We start from the raw sequence: 20290 nt of genomic DNA on the forward strand, positions 1-20290 counted from the left end.
ATGCTACAGGCCTTGCTTTATACACCTTCAAAAAGAACTGAAAGTAAAAGGAGTTTGCTGTGCATCATGGGATACCGAGGGTCTCTGGAGAGTTCCTTAAAGGCACGGTATCCCTTTTCCAGACACATAATGGCAGCCTATGGGGGATTGTCTGTCCATCCCTTCCTCTCTATCATTCCAAGGATTTTGTGAAGGGTAAGTTTCTCTATGGGTGAAACTTAACAGACTGTGTTAAATGTGATGTTGGTAGAATATCCTTTGCTTTTCTAGTTGAAGTACTGGACAGTGTAGCCTTGTAGGTATAGGCTGCATTATTGTCTTTAATTTTCTCTTAAGTGTCTATGCAGGACTGCACTGAAGACAGCTTAAGAGATTATTTTTGATTGCTCCGGGGTCCACGCACATGGGCGGGACTATTCACTAGATTATGACTATAACAGAGATACCCCTACTACAGAACTGGAGTTATAGGTAAGAAACTACTCCTTCCAGTCTTCCCCCATCTCGACGACTGGTTGTTGAAGGCGGGCTCGCCCCAGACGGTTGTCTCCCACCTCCAGACTACGGCAGACCTCCTGCATTTGCTGGGGTTCGCCATCAATGTGCCGAAGTCGCACCTGATTCCCTCCCAGCAGCTCCTCTTCATCGGAGCGGTTCTGGACTCGGCGCAGTTTCGGGTTTATCCTCCTGGGCAGCGGGTTCGGGATATTCAGGCTCTGATTCCGATCTTTCAGCCTTTAATCCGAGTTTCGGTCCGGTTGACCCTACTGCTTCTGGGTCTGATGGCCTCCTGCATCCTGTTGGTGCATCACGCCAGGTGGCAGATGCGGGCTCTGCAGTGGGACCTGAAGTTCCAATGGGCACAGCATCAGGGCAACCTGTCCGACCACGTCCTGATCTCGGAGGGCACTGCGACACAACTGCAGTGGTGGCTCATGAATCGCGATTGGGTCCAGGGCAGATCCCTCTCCCTTCCGCAACCGGAGCACACAGTGGTGACGGATGCGTCCCTCCTGGCATGGGGTGATCACATGAGAAAGGGGGAGATCAGAGGCCTCTGGTCTTTGGTGGAGTCCCGGCTCCACATTAACCTGTTGGAGCTTCGGGCAATCCGGTTTGCACTGAAAGCATTCCTTCCCTCTGTCCGGGGAAGTGTAGCGCATGTGTTCACGGACACCACCACCGACATGTGCTACTGCAACAAGCAAGATGGGGTGGGGTCGTGAACCCTATGTCAGGAGGCTCTGTGCCTCTGGACATGGCTGGAACATCAGGGCATCACCCTTGTGGTTCAACACCTGGCAGGTTCCCTGAACGCCAGGGCGGATGAACTCAGCCGGTGCATGATGGATCACGAGTGGCGTCTGAACTCGGACGTGGCACAAGGTCCCTTTCAGCAGTGGGGAGAGCCTTGATTAGCTCTATTCGCCACAGAAGAGAACGCGCAATGTCATCAGTTCTGCGCGTTGGAATTTTTAATGCGGCACTCACTCGGCGACCCTTTTCGTCACGAGTGGAGCTGCAGTCTGTTGTCCGCCTTTCCACCTATACCACTTCTGCCCAAAGTGCTGAAGAAGATCCGGCGCAACCGGGCCCAAGTCATCCTTGTGGCTCCTGATAGGGCACGAAATACTGGTATCCCGAGCTACTCAGTGTGTCAATCGATCCCCCGATTCGACCGCCTCTTCAGGAGGACCTTCTGTCGCAGCAGCAGGAGACGGTCCTCCACCCGAACCGGTCCAGCCTCCACCTACATGCGTGGAGATTGTGCGGCGACAGTTGAGGCCATTTGACTTGCCTCCTGAAGTCTGTAATGTCATTCTGGCAGCCAGGCATCCTTCCACAAAAACGGTATATGCCTGCAGGTGGAACAAATTTGTGGCATGGTGCACAGCAAAGGCTGTGGATCCCCCATCTGCCCCTCTTTCAGAGGTTCTCCTCTTTCTTCTTTCTTTGGCCCAGCAGGGCTCTGCTCTGGGCACTATTAAGGGCTATCTATCAACCATTTCCGCCTTCTTGAGGCTTCCTGATCAGCCCTCTCTTTTCAAGTCCCCTGTTTTAAATAGATTCTTGAAAGGCATTACTCACATGTTTCCTCCTGTTCCCTTTGTAATGCCTCAGTGGGACTTGAACCTGGTGTTAACCTAACTGATGTGTGCTCCCTTTGAGACGCTCCATAACTGTCCCTTAAGTCTTCTGACTTAAGACTGCTTTCCTGGTTGCCATCACCTCTGCCAGAAGAGTTAGTGAGCTCGAGGCTCTTTCCTCTAAGCCTCCTTTCCTTTCTGTCCATCCGGACAAAGTTGTTCTGAGACTCTTCCTTCTGTTCTACCCAAGGTGGTTACTGTCTTTCACATCAGGCAGTCCATTACCTTGCCCACCTTCTTTCCGCCTCCGCATCCTTCAAAAGAGGAAGAGTGACTCCACCGTCTGGAACCAAAACGTGCGCTCTCCTTTTATCTGGACCGCACGCGCCAGTTCCGGGTGGACGACCAACTCTTTGTTGGCTACGTGGGCGCTAAGAAAGGAAGGGCGGTGCTCAAATGAACCATCTCTCGGTGGGTCGTTTTTGCATTAAGGTCTGTTATTTCTTGGCTATAAAGGATCCTCCTGTGGGACTGCGCGCCCATTCCACTCAGGCCACAGCAGCTACTACTGCCTTGGGACGGTGAGTCCTTTTGCAGGACATTTGTCAGGCAGCTATGTGGGCCTCGCTGCTCGGGTTTGCCAAGCACTACTGCCTGGACAGCCAAGTCCGTAGAGACTAATAATAGGGGGGTTGACCCAGTAATAGTTACGGGGACCTGGGTAATTAAGTAAGTAAGAAGAGGGGGTCCCAGTAGCAATGGAACATAAAACCACACAATTGAAAAATAATCAAGAACACATAAATTGAAACCACATTGTTTACTTCACAATGGGAATGTGTATCGAATATGCAGATATAAATACACACAATACTAGATCACTCGTTCAGATGGTGCCCCAAAGAGGGAAGCGGGATGGGAGGGTGTAGTGATAGTGGGGAATTAGTGAGGAAGAAAGTGGCGATTCATAAGTGACAGTAAAATCAGCAATTGTCAATCGTTTGACAGAGTTACACACTATGTACAGAAAAAATAAGACAAAAAATGTTCATAAGAATGTTCGAAAGGAGTCATCCTCCAAGTAGTCCAATAAATGTAGACAGTGGGGAATGGAGTTGACAAACGGAAATGGATATCGACGTTTCGACCCTCAGGGATGCAGATATCAGTGGTTATCTTGCTGGGGGGTCTTCATCAGGACTGGAGGGACACACACCCACGGTAGTGGTATCTGCAGGACCGAATCAATTGAGCAGAGAATACCACAGGGTGATCGTAGTAGGCACCGAAGGTTGTAAAATGGTGGCGAATAGAAAGATGAGTCGTGGATATCTTCGTGGTACACTTCTGTCCCGATATCAAGTTGCGGACGAATCCGGCGGGGGTAAATTGAATGTGTCAGTCAGGTAAGAAAGCTCGCAAGTGGCGGTCGGTCATGGAAAAAATCTGTCTCAGATCGCGGGTTGGCGTCTCAAAGGCGGTGCGGGTTACCGGGATCAGTCAGGTAGGGAAGCTCGCAAGTGGCGGTCCACGGTCATGGAATGAATCCGTCTCAGATCGCGGGAGACGCCAACCCGCGATCTGAGACGGATTCATTCCATGACCGTGGACCGCCACTTGCGAGCTTCCCTACCTGACTGATCCCGGTAACCCTCACCGCCTTTGAGACGCCAACCCGCGATCTGAGACGGATTTTTTCCATGACCGACCGCCACTTGCGAGCTTTCTTACCTGACTGACACATTCAATTTACCCCCGCCGGATTCGTCCGCAACTTGATATCGGGACAGAAGTGTACCACGAAGATATCCACGACTCATCTTTCTATTCGCCACCATTTTACAACCTTCGGTGCCTACTACGATCACCCTGTGGTATTCTCTGCTCAATTGATTCGGTCCTGCAGATACCACTACCGTGGGTGTGTGTCCCTCCAGTCCTGATGAAGACCCCCCAGCAAGATAACCACTGATATCTGCATCCCTGAGGGTCGAAACGTCGATATCCATTTCCGTTTGTCAACTCCATTCCCCACTGTCTACATTTATTGGACTACTTGGAGGATGACTCCTTTCGAACATTCTTATGAACATTTTTTGTCTTATTTTTTCTGTACATAGTGTGTAACTCTGTCAAACGATTGACAATTGCTGATTTTACTGTCACTTATGAATCGCCACTTTCTTCCTCACTAATTCCCCACTATCACTACACCCTCCCATCCCGCTTCCCTCTTTGGGGCACCATCTGAACGAGTGATCTAGTATTGTGTGTATTTATATCTGCATATTCGATACGCATTCCCATTGTGAAGTAAACAATGTGGTTTCAATTTATGTGTTCTTGATTATTTTTCAATTGTGTGGTTTTATGTTCCATTGCTACTGGGACCCCCTCTTCTTACTTACTTAAGTCCGTAGAGACAGCTTCTTTGGCCGCTAGGTTCTCCAGTACTTCCTGGTGTGATCTTGGTTCGCTGACCCACCACCAGGGTTGGTATTGCTCGGGTGTCTATTCTAAGGTAAGGAATCTAATTAACGTGTTTCTTTCAGATGCACAATTTACTTACCTTCAGTAACGATATATCTGTAAGAAACATTAGGTTGATTCCTTACCGCCCCACTCATCCTCCCCGTTCTGCGAACCGATATCTAGGGTTAAGGAATTTCCCTGTCAGGGCCCTAGTTTCAGGGCACCAGTGTTGGTTTCTTGCATGGCTCTACGATCCTGGCGCGGAAAGCTTTGTACAGAACTGACGTCAGCGCGAGAGGGCGGTGTCTAAGCACTCCAGCGACATCATCCCGGCGATCACGACGCCGACCCGCAGATGACGCCTACCGACGTGCAGGGGTATTGTTGACAAAAAAACTTTCTGGATCCAGTCTGACGCCTGTTGGTTATTCTAAGGTAAGGAATCTAACTAACTAATGTTTCTTACAGATATATCGTTACCGAAGGTAAGTAACTTGTGCAACTTGCTTTCTCTTCTTCTGATCTGTTTTGCTAAAAAGAAATAGTGATGAGCAGAAAGGAGATCGTTATAAAAACAGTTAGAATCTCTGCATGTTTAGACACAATCTGAGCCCAGTATATTTTTAACCTGACTTACATTAGACTGATTGCAATGTATAATTTTCTGAAATTGCATACTTCTTTTTGGTGGATTTATTTCCACAGTATAGATTCTGCTTTAATTCTTTTGACCAGAAATGACCATCAAAGAGCAGACATCAAGGATGTAATTCATTTTTGGGAAGGTTGACGATGGGATGGTGTATTTTGAAGAATAAAATACCCCCTGTCCTTAATTAAAAGGATATAGCAAGTCCCCTTGGAGTACCATGGTCACGGAACTCGATGACTTGAAATGTTCTATAATGCACAGCAGGGGGTACTTTATCCCATATTACACCCATGCATATACTACCCCCATCTCAATGGTGATCTGATCGAAATCAATCGAGTAATGCTCTTAAACAAGAAGAGCCGAGTGCTGAACCTTCACTTTTGCTTCAGCCCCAGTTGGCCTTTGACTTCCGGGTCATTTTAACGCACTAAACTCCTAGTGACACAGGTGCACGGGCAGCGCTGCTGCTCATCTCTGACAGCCAGGAATAACAGCGCGGCTTGCGAGATGGGACGCCGGCCTCCACTCCGCTCCAGAGGGCACACCTGACTCCCAGCCCGCCCTTCCTGCCCAGGTGGGGCCCTCAGCTGCGCGGGCGCCAAGATGCCAGCTTCTTGCCTCCGCGGCGCTCTTGCTATAAACAGCAATCCGCTCCCAGCGCGCAGGAGACATCTGCGGGTTAAACCCTGCTGGCGCGGCTGCAGCTGGCGGCTCCCCCGGCCTGAACCACTTCGCAGGGATTTGGTGGCATTTTAATAACCATTAAACACGGGGACGGCTCCTGCCTCCTGCATGTTTGTTTTATAAGTGTGCAGGATAAGTCAAGTCGGCGCCTAACAAGGGTACACGTTTTGCCCAGGTCTTTAATTCTAATTTGTAATTATAAGTACTGTGTGTTCTTGTATGAGTGCATTTATCCTAAGAATAAATATCCCAGCAGTGGATGAAATCTGGGCGAAGAAAATAAAGTAATATGCAATATTAAAATTACAGCAGGATTATGGCTTCTATGATCTGAGTTAATCTCCTTTCTCCCCCCCAGGTTAACTGCAATGGCTTTACAATTGAAGACGAGGAGCTCTCGCACTTAGGATCCGCGATATTTCCTGAGTATGGCCGACTGTTTCATTTTTTGTTGTTGTTTACAGAATATCAATTTAGTTAAAAACGCTAAAGTGCTCACAACAGATGTGGATCTTGAATGGAATTAAAAGCCCCTTTTAATTCCGGCATGTTTCTAAATATGCCCCCTGCATGCAGCATTTAAAAAAAGAAAAAAAACACTCTCTGTTTAGGTTCATTGTTACAGAAGCAGTTCATGCTATATTCTGTCACTTTGAAACTTTGCGTTTTAAGTCTTAGGCTTACAATATTACATTAAAGTGACGTTTTTATTATTAGTAACAATAGTAACAATAATAATAATAATAATAATAACAAGACGAATGTATGCGTTTATGTAGTGCTGCAGGCCTGCTTGATCTTCAAAGCACTTTTAGAATTAGTAAAGAAGCCCCAAGTTGCACCTATTGTGAATAGTATATTTGCAAACTGTTTTCTGTAGCAGATGTTTCTGAAAAGTGACAGCATTTCCGTTGCCTCCAACATATGTTGTTCTACTTTTTATTTTTAATGGTACCATGTATGCACATACAGCCTGATTCATCAAGCCGAAATCGGCTCGCAAAGGGCCAGATTCTGAGAATCTGGCCCTTTGCGAGCGCTATTTTTGCATTTGGGATTCATCATCCCAAATGCAAAAACTGGTAATAGCGATTTCGCTATTTTGCGAGGAATTACATTTAAGGAATCTCTATTTGAGATTCCTTAAATGCAATTCATCATCCATTTAAAAATTGCGAATTCGCAATTTCGGCCCGCTATTTACCGCGAGGTCAAACCTCGTGGTAAATAGCGAAAACGTAGAAAAATGCTTTTAAAAGCATTTTTCTAAGTTGCATGTTGCACACACACATGTCCTTTGGACATGTGTGTGCGCAAAACCTGTTTCAATTTGCATTTAAGGGGTGCCACAGGGTGTCCTTTGGACACCCCTGGCACCCTTTAAATCGCTATCTTATTTGCGATTAGCTAATTGCTAATCGCAAATAAGGAATACTCCCCATTCATTCCTATGGGGCTTTTGGCCCATAGGAATGAATGGGGAGTTATTCCTTATTTGCTATTAGCAATTTGCTAATCGAAAATAAGGAATGTGTAGGAATCGCATTTCTTCATGCAATTTCTACATGAATCCCGTTTTGCAAGTCCTTAATAGCGATTCCTTATGAATCGCTATTAGGGGCTCGCAAAACGGGAGAATGATGAATCAGGCTGATAGTTTATATGCCCTGCAACCCAGCTTAAAGCACTTCTTTGTGACAACCCGCACTGCAACTTTTAAAATGGAGTGGCAGCAGAATTAAGCATATTTTTTTTACCAAAAGCATTGTTGAAAACATATCAAACTGTTAGGAGAATGAATGTCATTTTATTCTTTGCACAAGCTGCAATGTACATTAGAAATAGCTAATGCATTATGTCGGAGAGGGATTCATACCTCTAGTTAACTTGTCTCTGTGCATTTTGTCTTTACATTTTGTTTTTACATTTCCCATGTCCATGCACGAGTAACTCATCCAGTCTAGATTGATGCCTCTTCAATTTATAAGATCAGAATGACTGTACATCAGGACGCAAATAAAACACCTTGACTGGGTAATCTGCTCACACGTGACCTGGGAAACGTGAGTTCTTCATTTACTAAGGATAGGCCTTCCCTCTGAGCAGTAGCGGCTGCTTTGAACAAAAAGTAAGGGGCCAGCACGGGGAAGATTCATTAAAAAAATAGAAAAACACTTACCTGCTGGCCCCTGTCTCGGTCCACTTCTGCTCCTCTCGACTCCCTACACCAATCCAGACGCTGCTCTCATGCTGATAATACCCAGCATGAAGGACAGCAGCACCAGGATTGGTCTGAGCGGCTTGGTTTGACGCTCATTCTGGACCTGGGAGCCTGTGCCTGTCTTCACCCAGCGGTGAAACACAGCTTGGGTGGAGAGATCAAAACGCGCGTGTCCATTTGGCCGTCCTAAGACGGTCAGCCAAAACGACACACGCATTTGCTGCAGTGCCACCACTGCTGCTGTCCACGCGGATGGCCCGCCTCGCCCTGGACTTGGCTCTGCAAGAAAAATAAAATGATAATAACATGTTTTATTATCATTTTATTTTTCCTTTTTTCTCTACTCACAGTAGTGAGGTGACGCTCCCCCGCCTTAACGGATGAGCCGCCACTACCTGTGAGGTATACGAAGGCAACATGGCTAGTGAATGCCCAGATTATATACTGGTAATCTTTGTTACTCCAAGTCCTAGTCTTCCTCATCATAGTCCCTACAAAGTAATGTTTACCTTGTTCGTCGCACCAGATTTACCTATCTTAATCTTGAGAAAGGGAACATTTTACACAAATACACCCATTCCTAGTTCCTTCCACTCTGGGAGCTAGAAAAAGGCATCACCATTAACAGACATCTATGAAGCTACTTTCTTTTTACTGTGCTTGAAGAAGGAAATGCCAGGGAGGGTGGTAGTCAGGACTAAGATGAGAAAGACCACGCCTCGGAGTGCTTGACGATCTTCTCATCTCAATCTTTACAAAGTGAGAATGTACCAAAGCAGACTACCAACCATAATTCTTACAAAGTGAGAATGCACCAAAGCAGAATACCAACCATAATTCTTACAAAGTGAGAATGCACCAAAGCAGAATACCAACTTTGAACAGACTGAAAATGGCATACTGAGCATAAACTGCCACATCTTGTAACCAAAAAAACATAATATTGTCAATGAGCATAGAGGCCCCTGGACCATGGAAATCAATACTTTATAACCAAAAGCTCCAAGAGGGTACTACTCAACTCCAACCAATAAGATAATAGAATGGTGTGTGCTGTGACTTGCCCCAGAGGCGTAGCAAATCTGTCCCCAAACACACTCCAGACAGCTGTCCAGCAGGGAGACTCACCTGAGGGGACAGACTTGGTAGTACACTGTGGAAAGCAAAACCAGAAGCCTGTAACCAGTTAAAAGAAGGAAAAGAGAAAACCTGAAAAATCCCAAGCAGAAGCCTAACCCTTTGCTCAATGTAACATGGGAGAAACCACAGGCAGGCGTCCATAGCAAAACTGAAGAATAACCTTTGCAAGGAAAAAAACATCAGGTGGAACACAGCACAGGAAACATCAGCTTTGTCAAAATATAACTAACAGTGGCGGTAATAACTTGTGGTCCACTGGCTCCAAAATATGAAAAAGAACCCCACATGCCCACATGGAAAAAGGAAAGTCCTAAATGGTACAAGCAGCAATACTGTTTGTTGCGCTTGAAAAAACTATACAAAAAAGGAGTAGTTGAGGATTCAGGTTTCAAACTTCCAGAACTCCCAGCTCAAGAAAGCACAGATGGATGCCAACCTGAAGACACCGGATCTCTGGGATGGGTGCAGGCGGCATAGATTTGGAGTGCAGCTTGAGCCTTGGCACCGGAAGCACGCTTTGATTAATTTGCTGCCTTCTCCTCCCACTTTTGTACTTCACCTTGATTCTTAAGCACAATTTTTGGAGTGTAGAATCCCCAAGAGGAGGAAGGCTGAAGCCTTTAGCTTGGCATGGCTTTAAAAGATTGGATACCTTCTATGCAGTGTTCTGCCAAAGCCTTTAGCTTGGCCGCATACCGCTCTCAGTGGAACAAATCGGGGAATCTTGCCCAGCTGGGGACTCATCTTTCTCAGTTAACCTCAAGACCGTGTCCTGGTGTTCCAGAGGTTGAAAAATAACCAAAATGTCAACTTTTGCTGTGTGCTTGATATCTTCCTCCAGGTCACTCCTAAACCTCAAATACTCCTGGCTTCCAGGAGACTAGGCTACAGATTGCATTGGGAGATCCGCTCAGCCGCTCATTCCGTAAACACCTCCAGAAACGTCATATCCACTTTCCTGGTCAATTGCTTTTTCTACAGAGAACCCCTTCTTTGTTTTGTATATGCATGGGACAACTGGAAACCATCTGATTTGACTCTTGAGCATCCATTTCAGATTTTGAGTACAAGTTGGGTAGCAGTCAAATGCCCCCATCCTCCCCTCAGGCAGACAGATAGAAAAAGCCTCCTCTTCTGTTCTTCACCAAATCCACTTGTATTCTGAGGAGTGATAGGTGGGAAGCGGTTGGGGTGATTTCTAGCCAGCAGCTAACTACAGGTCTAACCCAATCCCAAGAACAGTCCCACAGTCCACAGCCGTCTTCTATCTGCTTTGCTGCTCACACTCGTAGGAAATGCTGCTCTGCAGCTCTTTTAAGGTGACATGATGTGTTTGCAGAACTCTGAATACACTCTTGGGCCATCCTATCAAAATTAGCATACTCCTCTGGAAACCCAACCCTGGCTGGTTCTGAGGCCAGGACTCAGGGCTTTAAGTGGGCCGGGTCTGAGCACCAGCAGTTTTTTAAAGGGGCCTCAAAACGGGTCTCTATCGGCCTCTGTTTTGTGCCCTGGCGGTCTGCACACTGCAGTGACAGCAGGCACATGGATGTGAGCTGCTCACACTGCGCACTTCTCACTAGTGAAGAAGTTACAGCAATGACGTCATGCCAGGTGAGCATTGTAGGGGAAGGGACATCCTTTAAAGAGAGTCATTTTCTCTCTGGATTTCCCTTCTCTTTTTGAAACTCCGCAGTAGCAATATCGTCTTGGTGTCACCAGGGCTTTAGGTGGAAGCTTTTTCAATATTATATACAAGCCATAGTTGCTGCTTATTTGTCTTATGCAACTAACAACCATTGACAAAGCCATTAGTCCTGTCTTGTTGTAGGTATAATGTTACTTGTTGTATCATATTTCTGGATGCAATCACTGAAACCACAAAAAACACAAGTTGGGCGGCACATTATGCTAAGCACAGATTTTTAGCTTATGTGTTTTTAAGCCACGTCCTTAATTACATTGGCCACGCCCCTTCGAGAGACCCCCGAGTGTTTCATCCCACTTAAAGCCCTGCCAGGACCCAACCTGTTGTGACATCCTGCCTGGGAACAGAGCAGTTTTCAAGGCATCCACGACAATATAGCACTGTTTACCAGAAACATACTATCATGGAAGGTTTCATTGATGTGCAGATGATTTCTGTTGCTATTTTCTAACCTACATTAAGAAAGTTATGACTTTTGGTCACAATTAGTCTTTACAAAAGGAAAAGGTTTACACAATGAAAAATAACTTGTGTATCCTGTCACTCCTGGGATATACCCTAAATATCAGGGATTTCTGGCTTTTGCACCTTGTGCACCCAGATCTTGTGGGCTTAAAGGTGACTTAGCTAACGTTAAAAGAAGCCTATTAAACATGGCAGAATAGTTTGTTTTGACGTTAGTGTGCTGTAGCTGTACTCATCACAGATGAGAGCTGCAAAGGTAGTGCTACAAGGGCTATGCAGTTCCCAGGGGGGACGGGGAAGACAAGTATTTATTTATTTATATTTATTTATTCAAAGTTTTATATAGCGAGAACAAGACCTTTGCAGATATCAGAGCGCTTTACAGAAACAAGGGGTCAGGGCAACAAGAGGGTGATTAAACAAACTATTGGGTACAATATAGTAGTCGGTAGTAAGTGAGTAGCAAAATAGGATAGCAATCATGTAAAAAATATAATACCAATAAACAATCAGGTAACCGATAATACAAAAACGGTGCAAAGTCTTTGATCCAACAACAATAGAGTTCAGGTGAACTTGGCCATAAGGATGGCTTTTACCTCTTTCTTAAAAAATGCAGAGGAAGAAATAAGCCTGGTTTCAGGAGGGAGTGCATTCCAGATCCTGGGTGCCATTCCTGAGAAGGAGCGTTTGTATGTTTTTTCCTTCCGGAATCTTTGAGGTTTCAGGAGGAGATTTTTTGTACTTCTGTTGGATCTCGAGCCTCCTGATATAGTCAGCTTTTGAGTGAGGTAGTTGGGTGACTTGTGGTGTACGGCCGAGTGTGTCATACAGGCAATTTTCAGCTGTATTCTGGCTTCAAAAGGCAACCAGTTCAGGGATTTTAAGTCAGGGGATATATGCGAGTGTTTTCTTGACCCAGTGATGAGTCTCGCGGCAGCGTTCAAGGAGGCTCTTAGGGGTGCGGTTGTTGATAGGGGGAGTCCGCTGAGAGCCACAATTCCGTAGTCTATGCGAGGGATGACTAGGGCTTGTACAGCAGTTTGGAAGTCCTTAGCTGGGAAGAAGGGTTTAAGTTTCCTCAAAGTGTTGATTTGGAAATTAGCTCCTTTAGTTGCTTTGCTAATTTGCTGCTGCATGTTGAGGTTGGCGTCAAGTGTGATACCTAAGGATTTCGCGGAATCCACGATGGTGGGTTGGACATTGAGCGCAGTTAAGTGATTGAGCCAGATTTGGGTGTCGGTGATTTTCGCAGGAGGTGAGATCAGAAGGAACTCGGTTTTCAGAGCATTTAGTTTGAGGTGATTATCGGCCAACCATGATTGGGTGTTTCTGAGTGTGGAATTCAGAAGTTTGATGTCTTCCGGGGATTGTAGCTTGAGGTAAAGTTGAGTGTCATCGGCATACATATGGAAGTGTACATTAGATGCTTGAAGCAAGGTGGTGAGGGGTTCCATGACGAGGTTGAACAATGTGGGGGATAGGGAAGATCCTTGTGGGACGCCTAAAGTTACAGGCACAGATGAGGACAGCACGTTGTTGATCTTGAACGTCTGAGACCGGTTATGTAGGAAGGAAGTGAACCATTTGAGAACAGTCCCAGATAAACACATTCTGGTATTTAACAGCTCCAGTAGGTTCTCATGTTTGACAGTATCAAATGCTGAGGAGAGATCAAGAAGGATGAGGAGGCAGGAATCATTGCGATCAAGGATTTGGAGGGCTTCATCAATTATGTGCGTCATAGCCGTTTCCGTACTGTGTTTTGCTCGGAAGCCTGATTGATGAGGGTTGAGGAGGTCAAACTGATCAATGTGTTTTGTCAGTTGGAGTTGTACGCATTTTTCCAGCAGTTTGGCCAAGGTGGGGATATTGGTGATAGGGCGGTAATTGTTTAGGTCAGCCGGGTCAGCTGTAGGTTTCTTGAGTATCGGCGTGACTTGCCCCACCTTGAGGGAGTCTGGGATGAGTCCTTGTTGAAGGGAGCTGTTAATGATTTTTAGTCCAGAGTGGGAGGAGCAGTGGGGTGAAGTCTTTATGAGCATTAGCAGGTAGGGGGTCTGAGAGGTGATTAGAGGGCTTCAAGGTGCCGAGCAGTTTGTGAATTGTTTCTTCAGAGTAGGTGTCGAAGGACGTCCATGATGCGTTGTTTTTAGGTTGAGTGGTAGTCTTGGTGATGGGGCTGGAGTATCGGCTTACATCATTGAGGAGATCACTTCTTATGTTGTCGGTCTTTAGCTTAAAGAAAGCAGAAAAGTCTTCACAGTGTGGAATATCGCTTGTTGTGCTGTTTGATTGTAGAGGTTGCATCTTGGTTTGAGTTTTGACTAGTTCGAACAGTTTTCATGGTCGGTTTTTTGCTTGGTCCAGTTGGAGGCTAAAGAAGTCAGATTTCGAGCGCTTGATTTTCCTAAAGTAGGCATTTCTCTTGTTCTTAAGCGTTTTAAGGTGCGGTGCTGAGGGGTCAGATCTCCAGATGCGCTCTGCCATTCGCATAGCAAGCCTGTCTTCATTGAGTCTACCATCATACCAAGGGTTCGAGTTCTTGGTGGAGACTCTCTTCAGTTGCAGGGGGGCAGCTTCGTTGATTATTGAGGTCATAGAGTCGAGGTAGAGGTCGGTCAGTGATTGAACATCAGAGGTGCCCGAAGGGGGAAGGAGGAGATTGCAGGTGTGGGAAGGCAAGGAGTTAGGGTTACGATTCTTCATGTCCCTTTTCCAGATCTTGGATTTGGTGGGTTGAGCCGGGTTAAGTTTAACTTTTTCATTGATGAAGAAAGTAATGATGTAGTGGTCTGACCAGTCACAGGGTTGGATTGCCCCCAGTTGGGTAGAGTCCTCTTTGGCGATGATAAGGTCGAGGATCGAGCCTTTGTCGTGTGTCGGGCTGTTGCAGATTTGGGTGAGATCAAGCGCATTAAGGAAAGTTTTGAGACTATTCACCACTGCGTCTTTCTGATCGTTCCAGTGGAGATTGAAGTCACCCAAGTAGATTTGAGTAATCTGCCGACCGGCGTTGGATGAGATCGTGTCCATGAGTTGCTGGGTGAAGGTGAGGTTGTCCCCGGGCGGGTGGTAGATGACATGTAAAGAGCATACAGGTTTGCCCTCGCTGGTGATATTGAGGCAAAAGAAGGGTTTAAGCCATTTCTTCCTAATGCCCTCACACACCCGAAGGATGTCATGCTTCATCATAGGGATTTGCTCCTTATCGGGCCAGCGCTGCAATGACCGACGGGCTCACCGTAAACGGGGCTCTTTGGTGGAGATCTTTTTTGAAGAAGCCTTGGGGTGCGTGCGGGTAAGAGGGCAAAGGGTAGTGCAAGGAATGTGGTAGTTTAAAATAAGTCTGGAGCAGTCCTAATCGAAAATGTAATGTTAAAGGTAGTTCCAGCTTGGTTAAAAGTATGTGGATGCCCTATGTGGATGCAATGTTCCTAGAGGGCTATCACTGTGAAATGGGTCAACATGTTTCGTGCCTATCTTGCTCCTAACGAGTCATGTGCCACTTCATCAGGACCTATGTGAATAGTGATGTGCATTACTAGAAGTCTGGCTCCATGTTGGTGGGGTGGTAACCAGACAAAATAGACCAGACAAAATAGTAGACCTATACTGGGCGGCAGCGAAAGACCCTCATTATGGAGGTCTACAGCCTGACGGGGGAGGTAACAGAGCACGTTGTTGATCTGTAGGGCTCGGTAGGCAGCAACTAGAGGGCTACAGGGGTAGGCCTGAATGAATGCTTTTAAATTCACTCACGTCGGTGGTGTAAATCTACCATGTAGCACAGGTGACATCAAACTTTTATGGCATTGGTGCTATTAATGCACCATTGTGCTGTGACCTTACCTAAATGGTAAACAAGCCAGCTGGAATGAACCATTGTTTGCAAATGTTTAGGGGGGGCACATGCATTAGGATGATGGACAGCTGCCTTCTCTTTCTAACAGTCAAAATAAACAGCAGAACCTCTTAAAAATGAGGGTGCTGAGACTGCAGAGCATGCCAGGCTGAGATTCGAAAACCATGCTTGTCATTATAAGGGGAGGCAGCAAATGTGCAACTCACTGAGACTTCCACCAACATTAGAAATCCAGCCCCTGCCTGCTAAACCTGCTACACCCGGCAAGATGCATGCAGACTAGCTGACCCCAGTTTTACGCCAAAGGGTGGGGCTGTGTGCAGCCTATAGGACACTGAACCAGAACAGCTGACAAGTCAGCACCAGCATGGGAACAGGCTCCCAACTGAGCACTTTAATTGAACTTGCTATCACCAACCCTCGTAGCACCTTGCATGGAAAAACAGCCAGGGACCCTGAGCCCACCATGGATGAAGGGAGACAGAGGATACTGCCATGCCCAGGTGGAAACGTGCAGGACAGACACTTGAAGACCAGGCATATCTGTGGTTCGCAGGCGAGACAGACCACAGTGTGGTCCAGCATAAAGCCTCTTCTGTTCATGGCAAACAGAGCCCACTTCCGCCCAAGTAGGAAAGCCCTCTTACAGGTTCCGAAGCACATCACTCCAAAGAAAGTGCCTTCCCAAGTTCCCTACCTGGGCCACCGGTAACCCCTGCAACCCATAGCAGAAACAACACAACAATGATGTCAGGTACCATAAAGGGAGAGTCCATGGGCCTCTGGGAAGCAGAGTGGTCTGTTGGAGCAAGACTGCCTTATATATATTTGTGTAAAACACTGAGTTTTCCAGGGTTATAAACAGCAATTCTTCCCCACATTAAGTTGCAAACTGGTTTTGGATATGTAACAAGTCTTAATAGGCTTACATAAATCTTACTTCTGAGTGCATCATTTATTTTTGATGCCAGAAAGCAGGCTTCTCCTACTTCCTGCTGGTTTTCCCCTGGGGTCTTAATGGACCATTTTCTATAAGGTCTGCCTTTTCTATAGTACTTCATGTCCTATTCCGAAGCTTATAGGAAAAACATGTCAGATGCCCTGTTGAGCATCTTTCTCTCTGGAGACGTGAGATGTGCATATCTCAGTTGGTTGTTGCCATGCATAAAGTGGTAGGATCACTAATTGTTTGTTGCATCAATTGCTGTTTATCCAAATCATTCCACCGTTTTATCAGTACAGAGAATGTCAATATCACTCGTCATGTCCAATGCTGCCCTCTTCCATTGAATATTTCTACACTTAGTTTCCTGCAGATGGTTGACCGCGCTAGCTCAAATTTTTTTGTTTTGTTAATTGTTCAATTTTTTTTTTTTTTTGCAATAATGGGGGCAACTATTTCTACTAAGAAATGTCACCAATGATAAGAGGTCCATTCAGGTATTTCCAAAGCCCAGCTACATACTCTACTGAGAATACTACTGTACCATGGCTCACCTCTGCGAGCTCATAGGGCGGTCTCTACCTCAATGTACTGCATCTAACAGTGGTAGAGGATACCTTAGGTGCGTGATACATTATATGTCCTCTGCTTTCACTGCAGAACAGGTGAATGTAGACGGCTAAGGTGGTCATTCTTCCTATGCTGATCCACCTTGGTTTCTATCATCTATGTTTGTCAAAGCGCTTTCTTTGGATAAAATAGAGAATTTCAGCCCCAAAAAATAACACTTAAAGAACTTTTGAGTTAAACTTCAGGATCAGAAGGAATGTTCCTTTGTTCCTTTGAAGGGTCTCTCTAAATATAGATGTATTTTTGTTAATCTGAAACCTTCATCTATAAGTGAATACCCCTTTGTGCTATGGCTAGCATTTAGTATTTTATGCTCTCCCATCCTTTCTGTAGTTCTGCATGAAAACCTTGCTGTGTGCTTTGATTGTTGTTCATTTAACTTGTGAAATACACCTGAAAAAAGTGGGTTACAGCTTTCAATTCCTGTTTGATATTGTTTTTTAAAGATGTTTTAAAATGTTGCATGACAATGACTTAATATGGAAAATCCATCTATTTTTTTTTTTACTTTTAATTCTAGTGTTGCACTAATGAACCACAGTTGTTGTCCAAATGTGATTGTGACTTACAAAGGGACGCTGGCTGAAGTCCGAGCTGTTCAGGAGATTAAGGCTGGCGATGAGGTAAATAAATGTGAATGCTTTGTGTATTGTTGGTGTGAACATTGTTATTGCACTTTTGTTTGGGAACATTTATAAATTGCGGCCCCCAGTTCCAAACAATAGTGGAACATGTGACCAAGTTAGTCAAGCTTCAGGGCAAGACAAATTGGCTGTCAATTATGTGCCGGATTCACAAAGATAACTTTTTAGTAAATGTACTACTTTATGGGCTATTCACAAAATCCGAGTGTAAGTTACACTTTTGGACTGAGAGAGAGAGAGAAAATTTGTTTATTTAGACCACGGTCTTATAAACAGTACAAAACAAAACACGATCAGGATCCAAATAGTACGAACAGTCTAAATTCTACTACATCATAAATAATTAAAATTCAATACATGTTAAAAAAAGGTGGCACCCTCAAAGACACACTATTCATTGAACCCAAATTTTACAGAAATCTCTAGGTTCCTAAAAGAATACAAAGAAAAATTCACATTTACAGAAGACCTAAAAACACTTAAGATCAATGCCCCTCCTTCAGTATCTCCCTTCCAAATTATTTTATGGCCTTCAGGAATTTTCCCAATCCTATTGCAATTTCTAGCGAGGGCATATCTGTAAGTAAACAAATCGCTTGGGCACGCAAAGTTATCTTATGTGATAAAAATATAGGACGTAAAAACAGTTTACGTATGTCAAGTACAAATGTGCAATCAAGCAATATGTGCAACATGTCATTTCTTAGTCCTAGCCCACAGTTACCATAACCATCTGTGCCAATCAGTGCAGTCTTTATTTTTCCGTCTATCTTCCAAGGGTTAACCCGAGTTAGAATTTCGTATCTTAACCCTTGGTTGGGCAATATATCCAAGTACGGAAACCAACCTTCATTTACCCATGAATTCTTAAACCACTGGACCGATTTTTTTCGCTAGCATATAATCTAGGTCCTGTGCCCTTGAAAGGGACTGACCTTGTTCCCTAAGCGTTCTCTTTGTAAACTGGGCCATCAAGGACTCCTGGGAAAGTCTCACATTAAGGTGCCCTGCTATTTTCTGGAGGATTCTTCTCACGTCCTTTGCCCAGCCAAGTCTACTTATTTGGATCTCCTCTCTACACCATTGTGAGACCTTCTGTATCACTCCTGGGTCTTGACGCTTCCAAAATCTTACCAGGGCCATTTGGGATTGCACACTCCAAGAGGTTAACCCTAGTTCCATTCTGATTGCTTGAACCATTGTACAGTTAGGTAAAGACAATAATATTTTTAAATTTTTTCCCTCTTCCTGATCCCACTCATGTTTACCACTCGGGTATAACTCCTCTGCCCCATACAATACTTGGGGGGGGGGGGATCATTGCTTCGAATGCCTTTAACATTGGTTTGTGTGTCATATCGCCATATTCTTTATTAAACTTTTTCAACCCACATGTGGATGAAAAAGATTTTGCTTTTTGAGCCTCCAAATGGGTACGCCATTTTAGCGCACTGTCAAACCAGAGGCCTAGATATCTATATTCTTTAACTGCCTCTAGTTTGTCATGGCCCAAAAACCAATTCAAATTCTTCTGGCTCTTCCTAAAACATAAAACCTTGGTGTTTTCCATATTTACAATCAACATTTTCCTATCACAATAATGTTTAAAAGCATTTAATTTCCTTTGAAGTCCTATTTCAGTTTGGTCAAGGATCACTAGATCATCAGCGTATAGAAGACAAGGCACTTTGTGACCACTCATTCTAGGGCTTGCGCTTATTTCCACTTCGAGTGCCGCGGGGAGGTCTGCCAAAAAAATTGAAAATAACAGGGGTGCCAAAACGCACCCCTGCCTAAGGCCATTCCCTACTGTTATCTTATGAGTTAATGACCCCTGCGTGTCTCTAATGACCTGGGCCCAATTCCCTCTATGTAGCTCTTTTAAAATCAGCAACAAGCCATCCGGGATTCTATATTTTAACATATCTTCCCAGAGTGTATTACGGTCACTTTTGGACTGAATTTACGCTCTGATTTTGTGACCATCCAAAAAGTAATAAACTTACTCAAAAGCGTACGTTAACTTTGTGAATCAGGCCCTATGTCTCTACGCCACCATGCCTCTCCTTTATGGTGCAGACTGCAATTTCATGAATGGCACATTGGAGATTACGTGCAGGATGTGAAAGTTCTGGATGGCCTTGGCCTCTGCCCAGAGAAGGAGATTGATTTCTCCAGGACCATTCTTGGTGACTCCTGTGTTTAGGGAAAATCTAAACTGGTCTCCGCTCCAAATAGTTTCAAAGACTTAGGGTCTGATTACGACCTTGGCAGATAGGATACTCTGTCACATATTGACGGATATCCGGTCCGCTAAATTGCAAGTTCCATAGGATATAATGGAATCGTAATACGGCAGACGGGATATCTTTCACGTTTCTGACGGAGTAACGCATCCTCCAAGATCTCAATTAGACCCTTAATCCCTGATTGACTGGTTTTGGTGTGCAGTGTCTGCATTTAGGGATGAAGCCAACTGCCCGCGCCCTCGTGCCACTACTGGTAAGAAGCACCTCTCTTTTCTTTCTGAATGATATTTGTGTTGTTCAGTGGTATAATTGTCAGGATGTATAACATTACAACGCATGCTTTTACCACGCATGCCTTTACAACGCAGTTTTTACAACCCATGCCATTACAACGCATAGCGCTTTGGGGTGCTGGATAGTGAATAGTTTAATTTACTATTCCAACTCCAGTCCCCGTGGATAGTAGGGAAGGTGTTGGATAGTAAATTAAATCTATTCCCTATCCTAGAGCGCCCCCCAGCGCAATG

General features: G+C 45.1%; 1 protein-coding gene across 1 annotated transcript in view; it reads left to right on the top strand.

Annotated features, from left to right (window-relative positions):
• Window positions 1–20290, top strand: part of SMYD2 (SET and MYND domain containing 2) — a 234431-nt gene that overhangs the window by 171598 nt on the left and 42543 nt on the right. The window contains exons 6-7 of the mRNA XM_078649777.1: window positions 6257–6324; window positions 17391–17493. Of these exons, the coding sequence (XP_078505903.1) occupies window positions 6257–6324; window positions 17391–17493 (171 nt within the window). The remainder of the gene's footprint in view (window positions 1–6256; window positions 6325–17390; window positions 17494–20290) is intronic.

This window comes from Lissotriton helveticus, chromosome 6, assembly GCF_964261635.1.
Source record: "Lissotriton helveticus chromosome 6, aLisHel1.1, whole genome shotgun sequence".
In the NCBI taxonomy this organism is placed as follows: domain Eukaryota; kingdom Metazoa; phylum Chordata; class Amphibia; order Caudata; family Salamandridae; genus Lissotriton; species Lissotriton helveticus.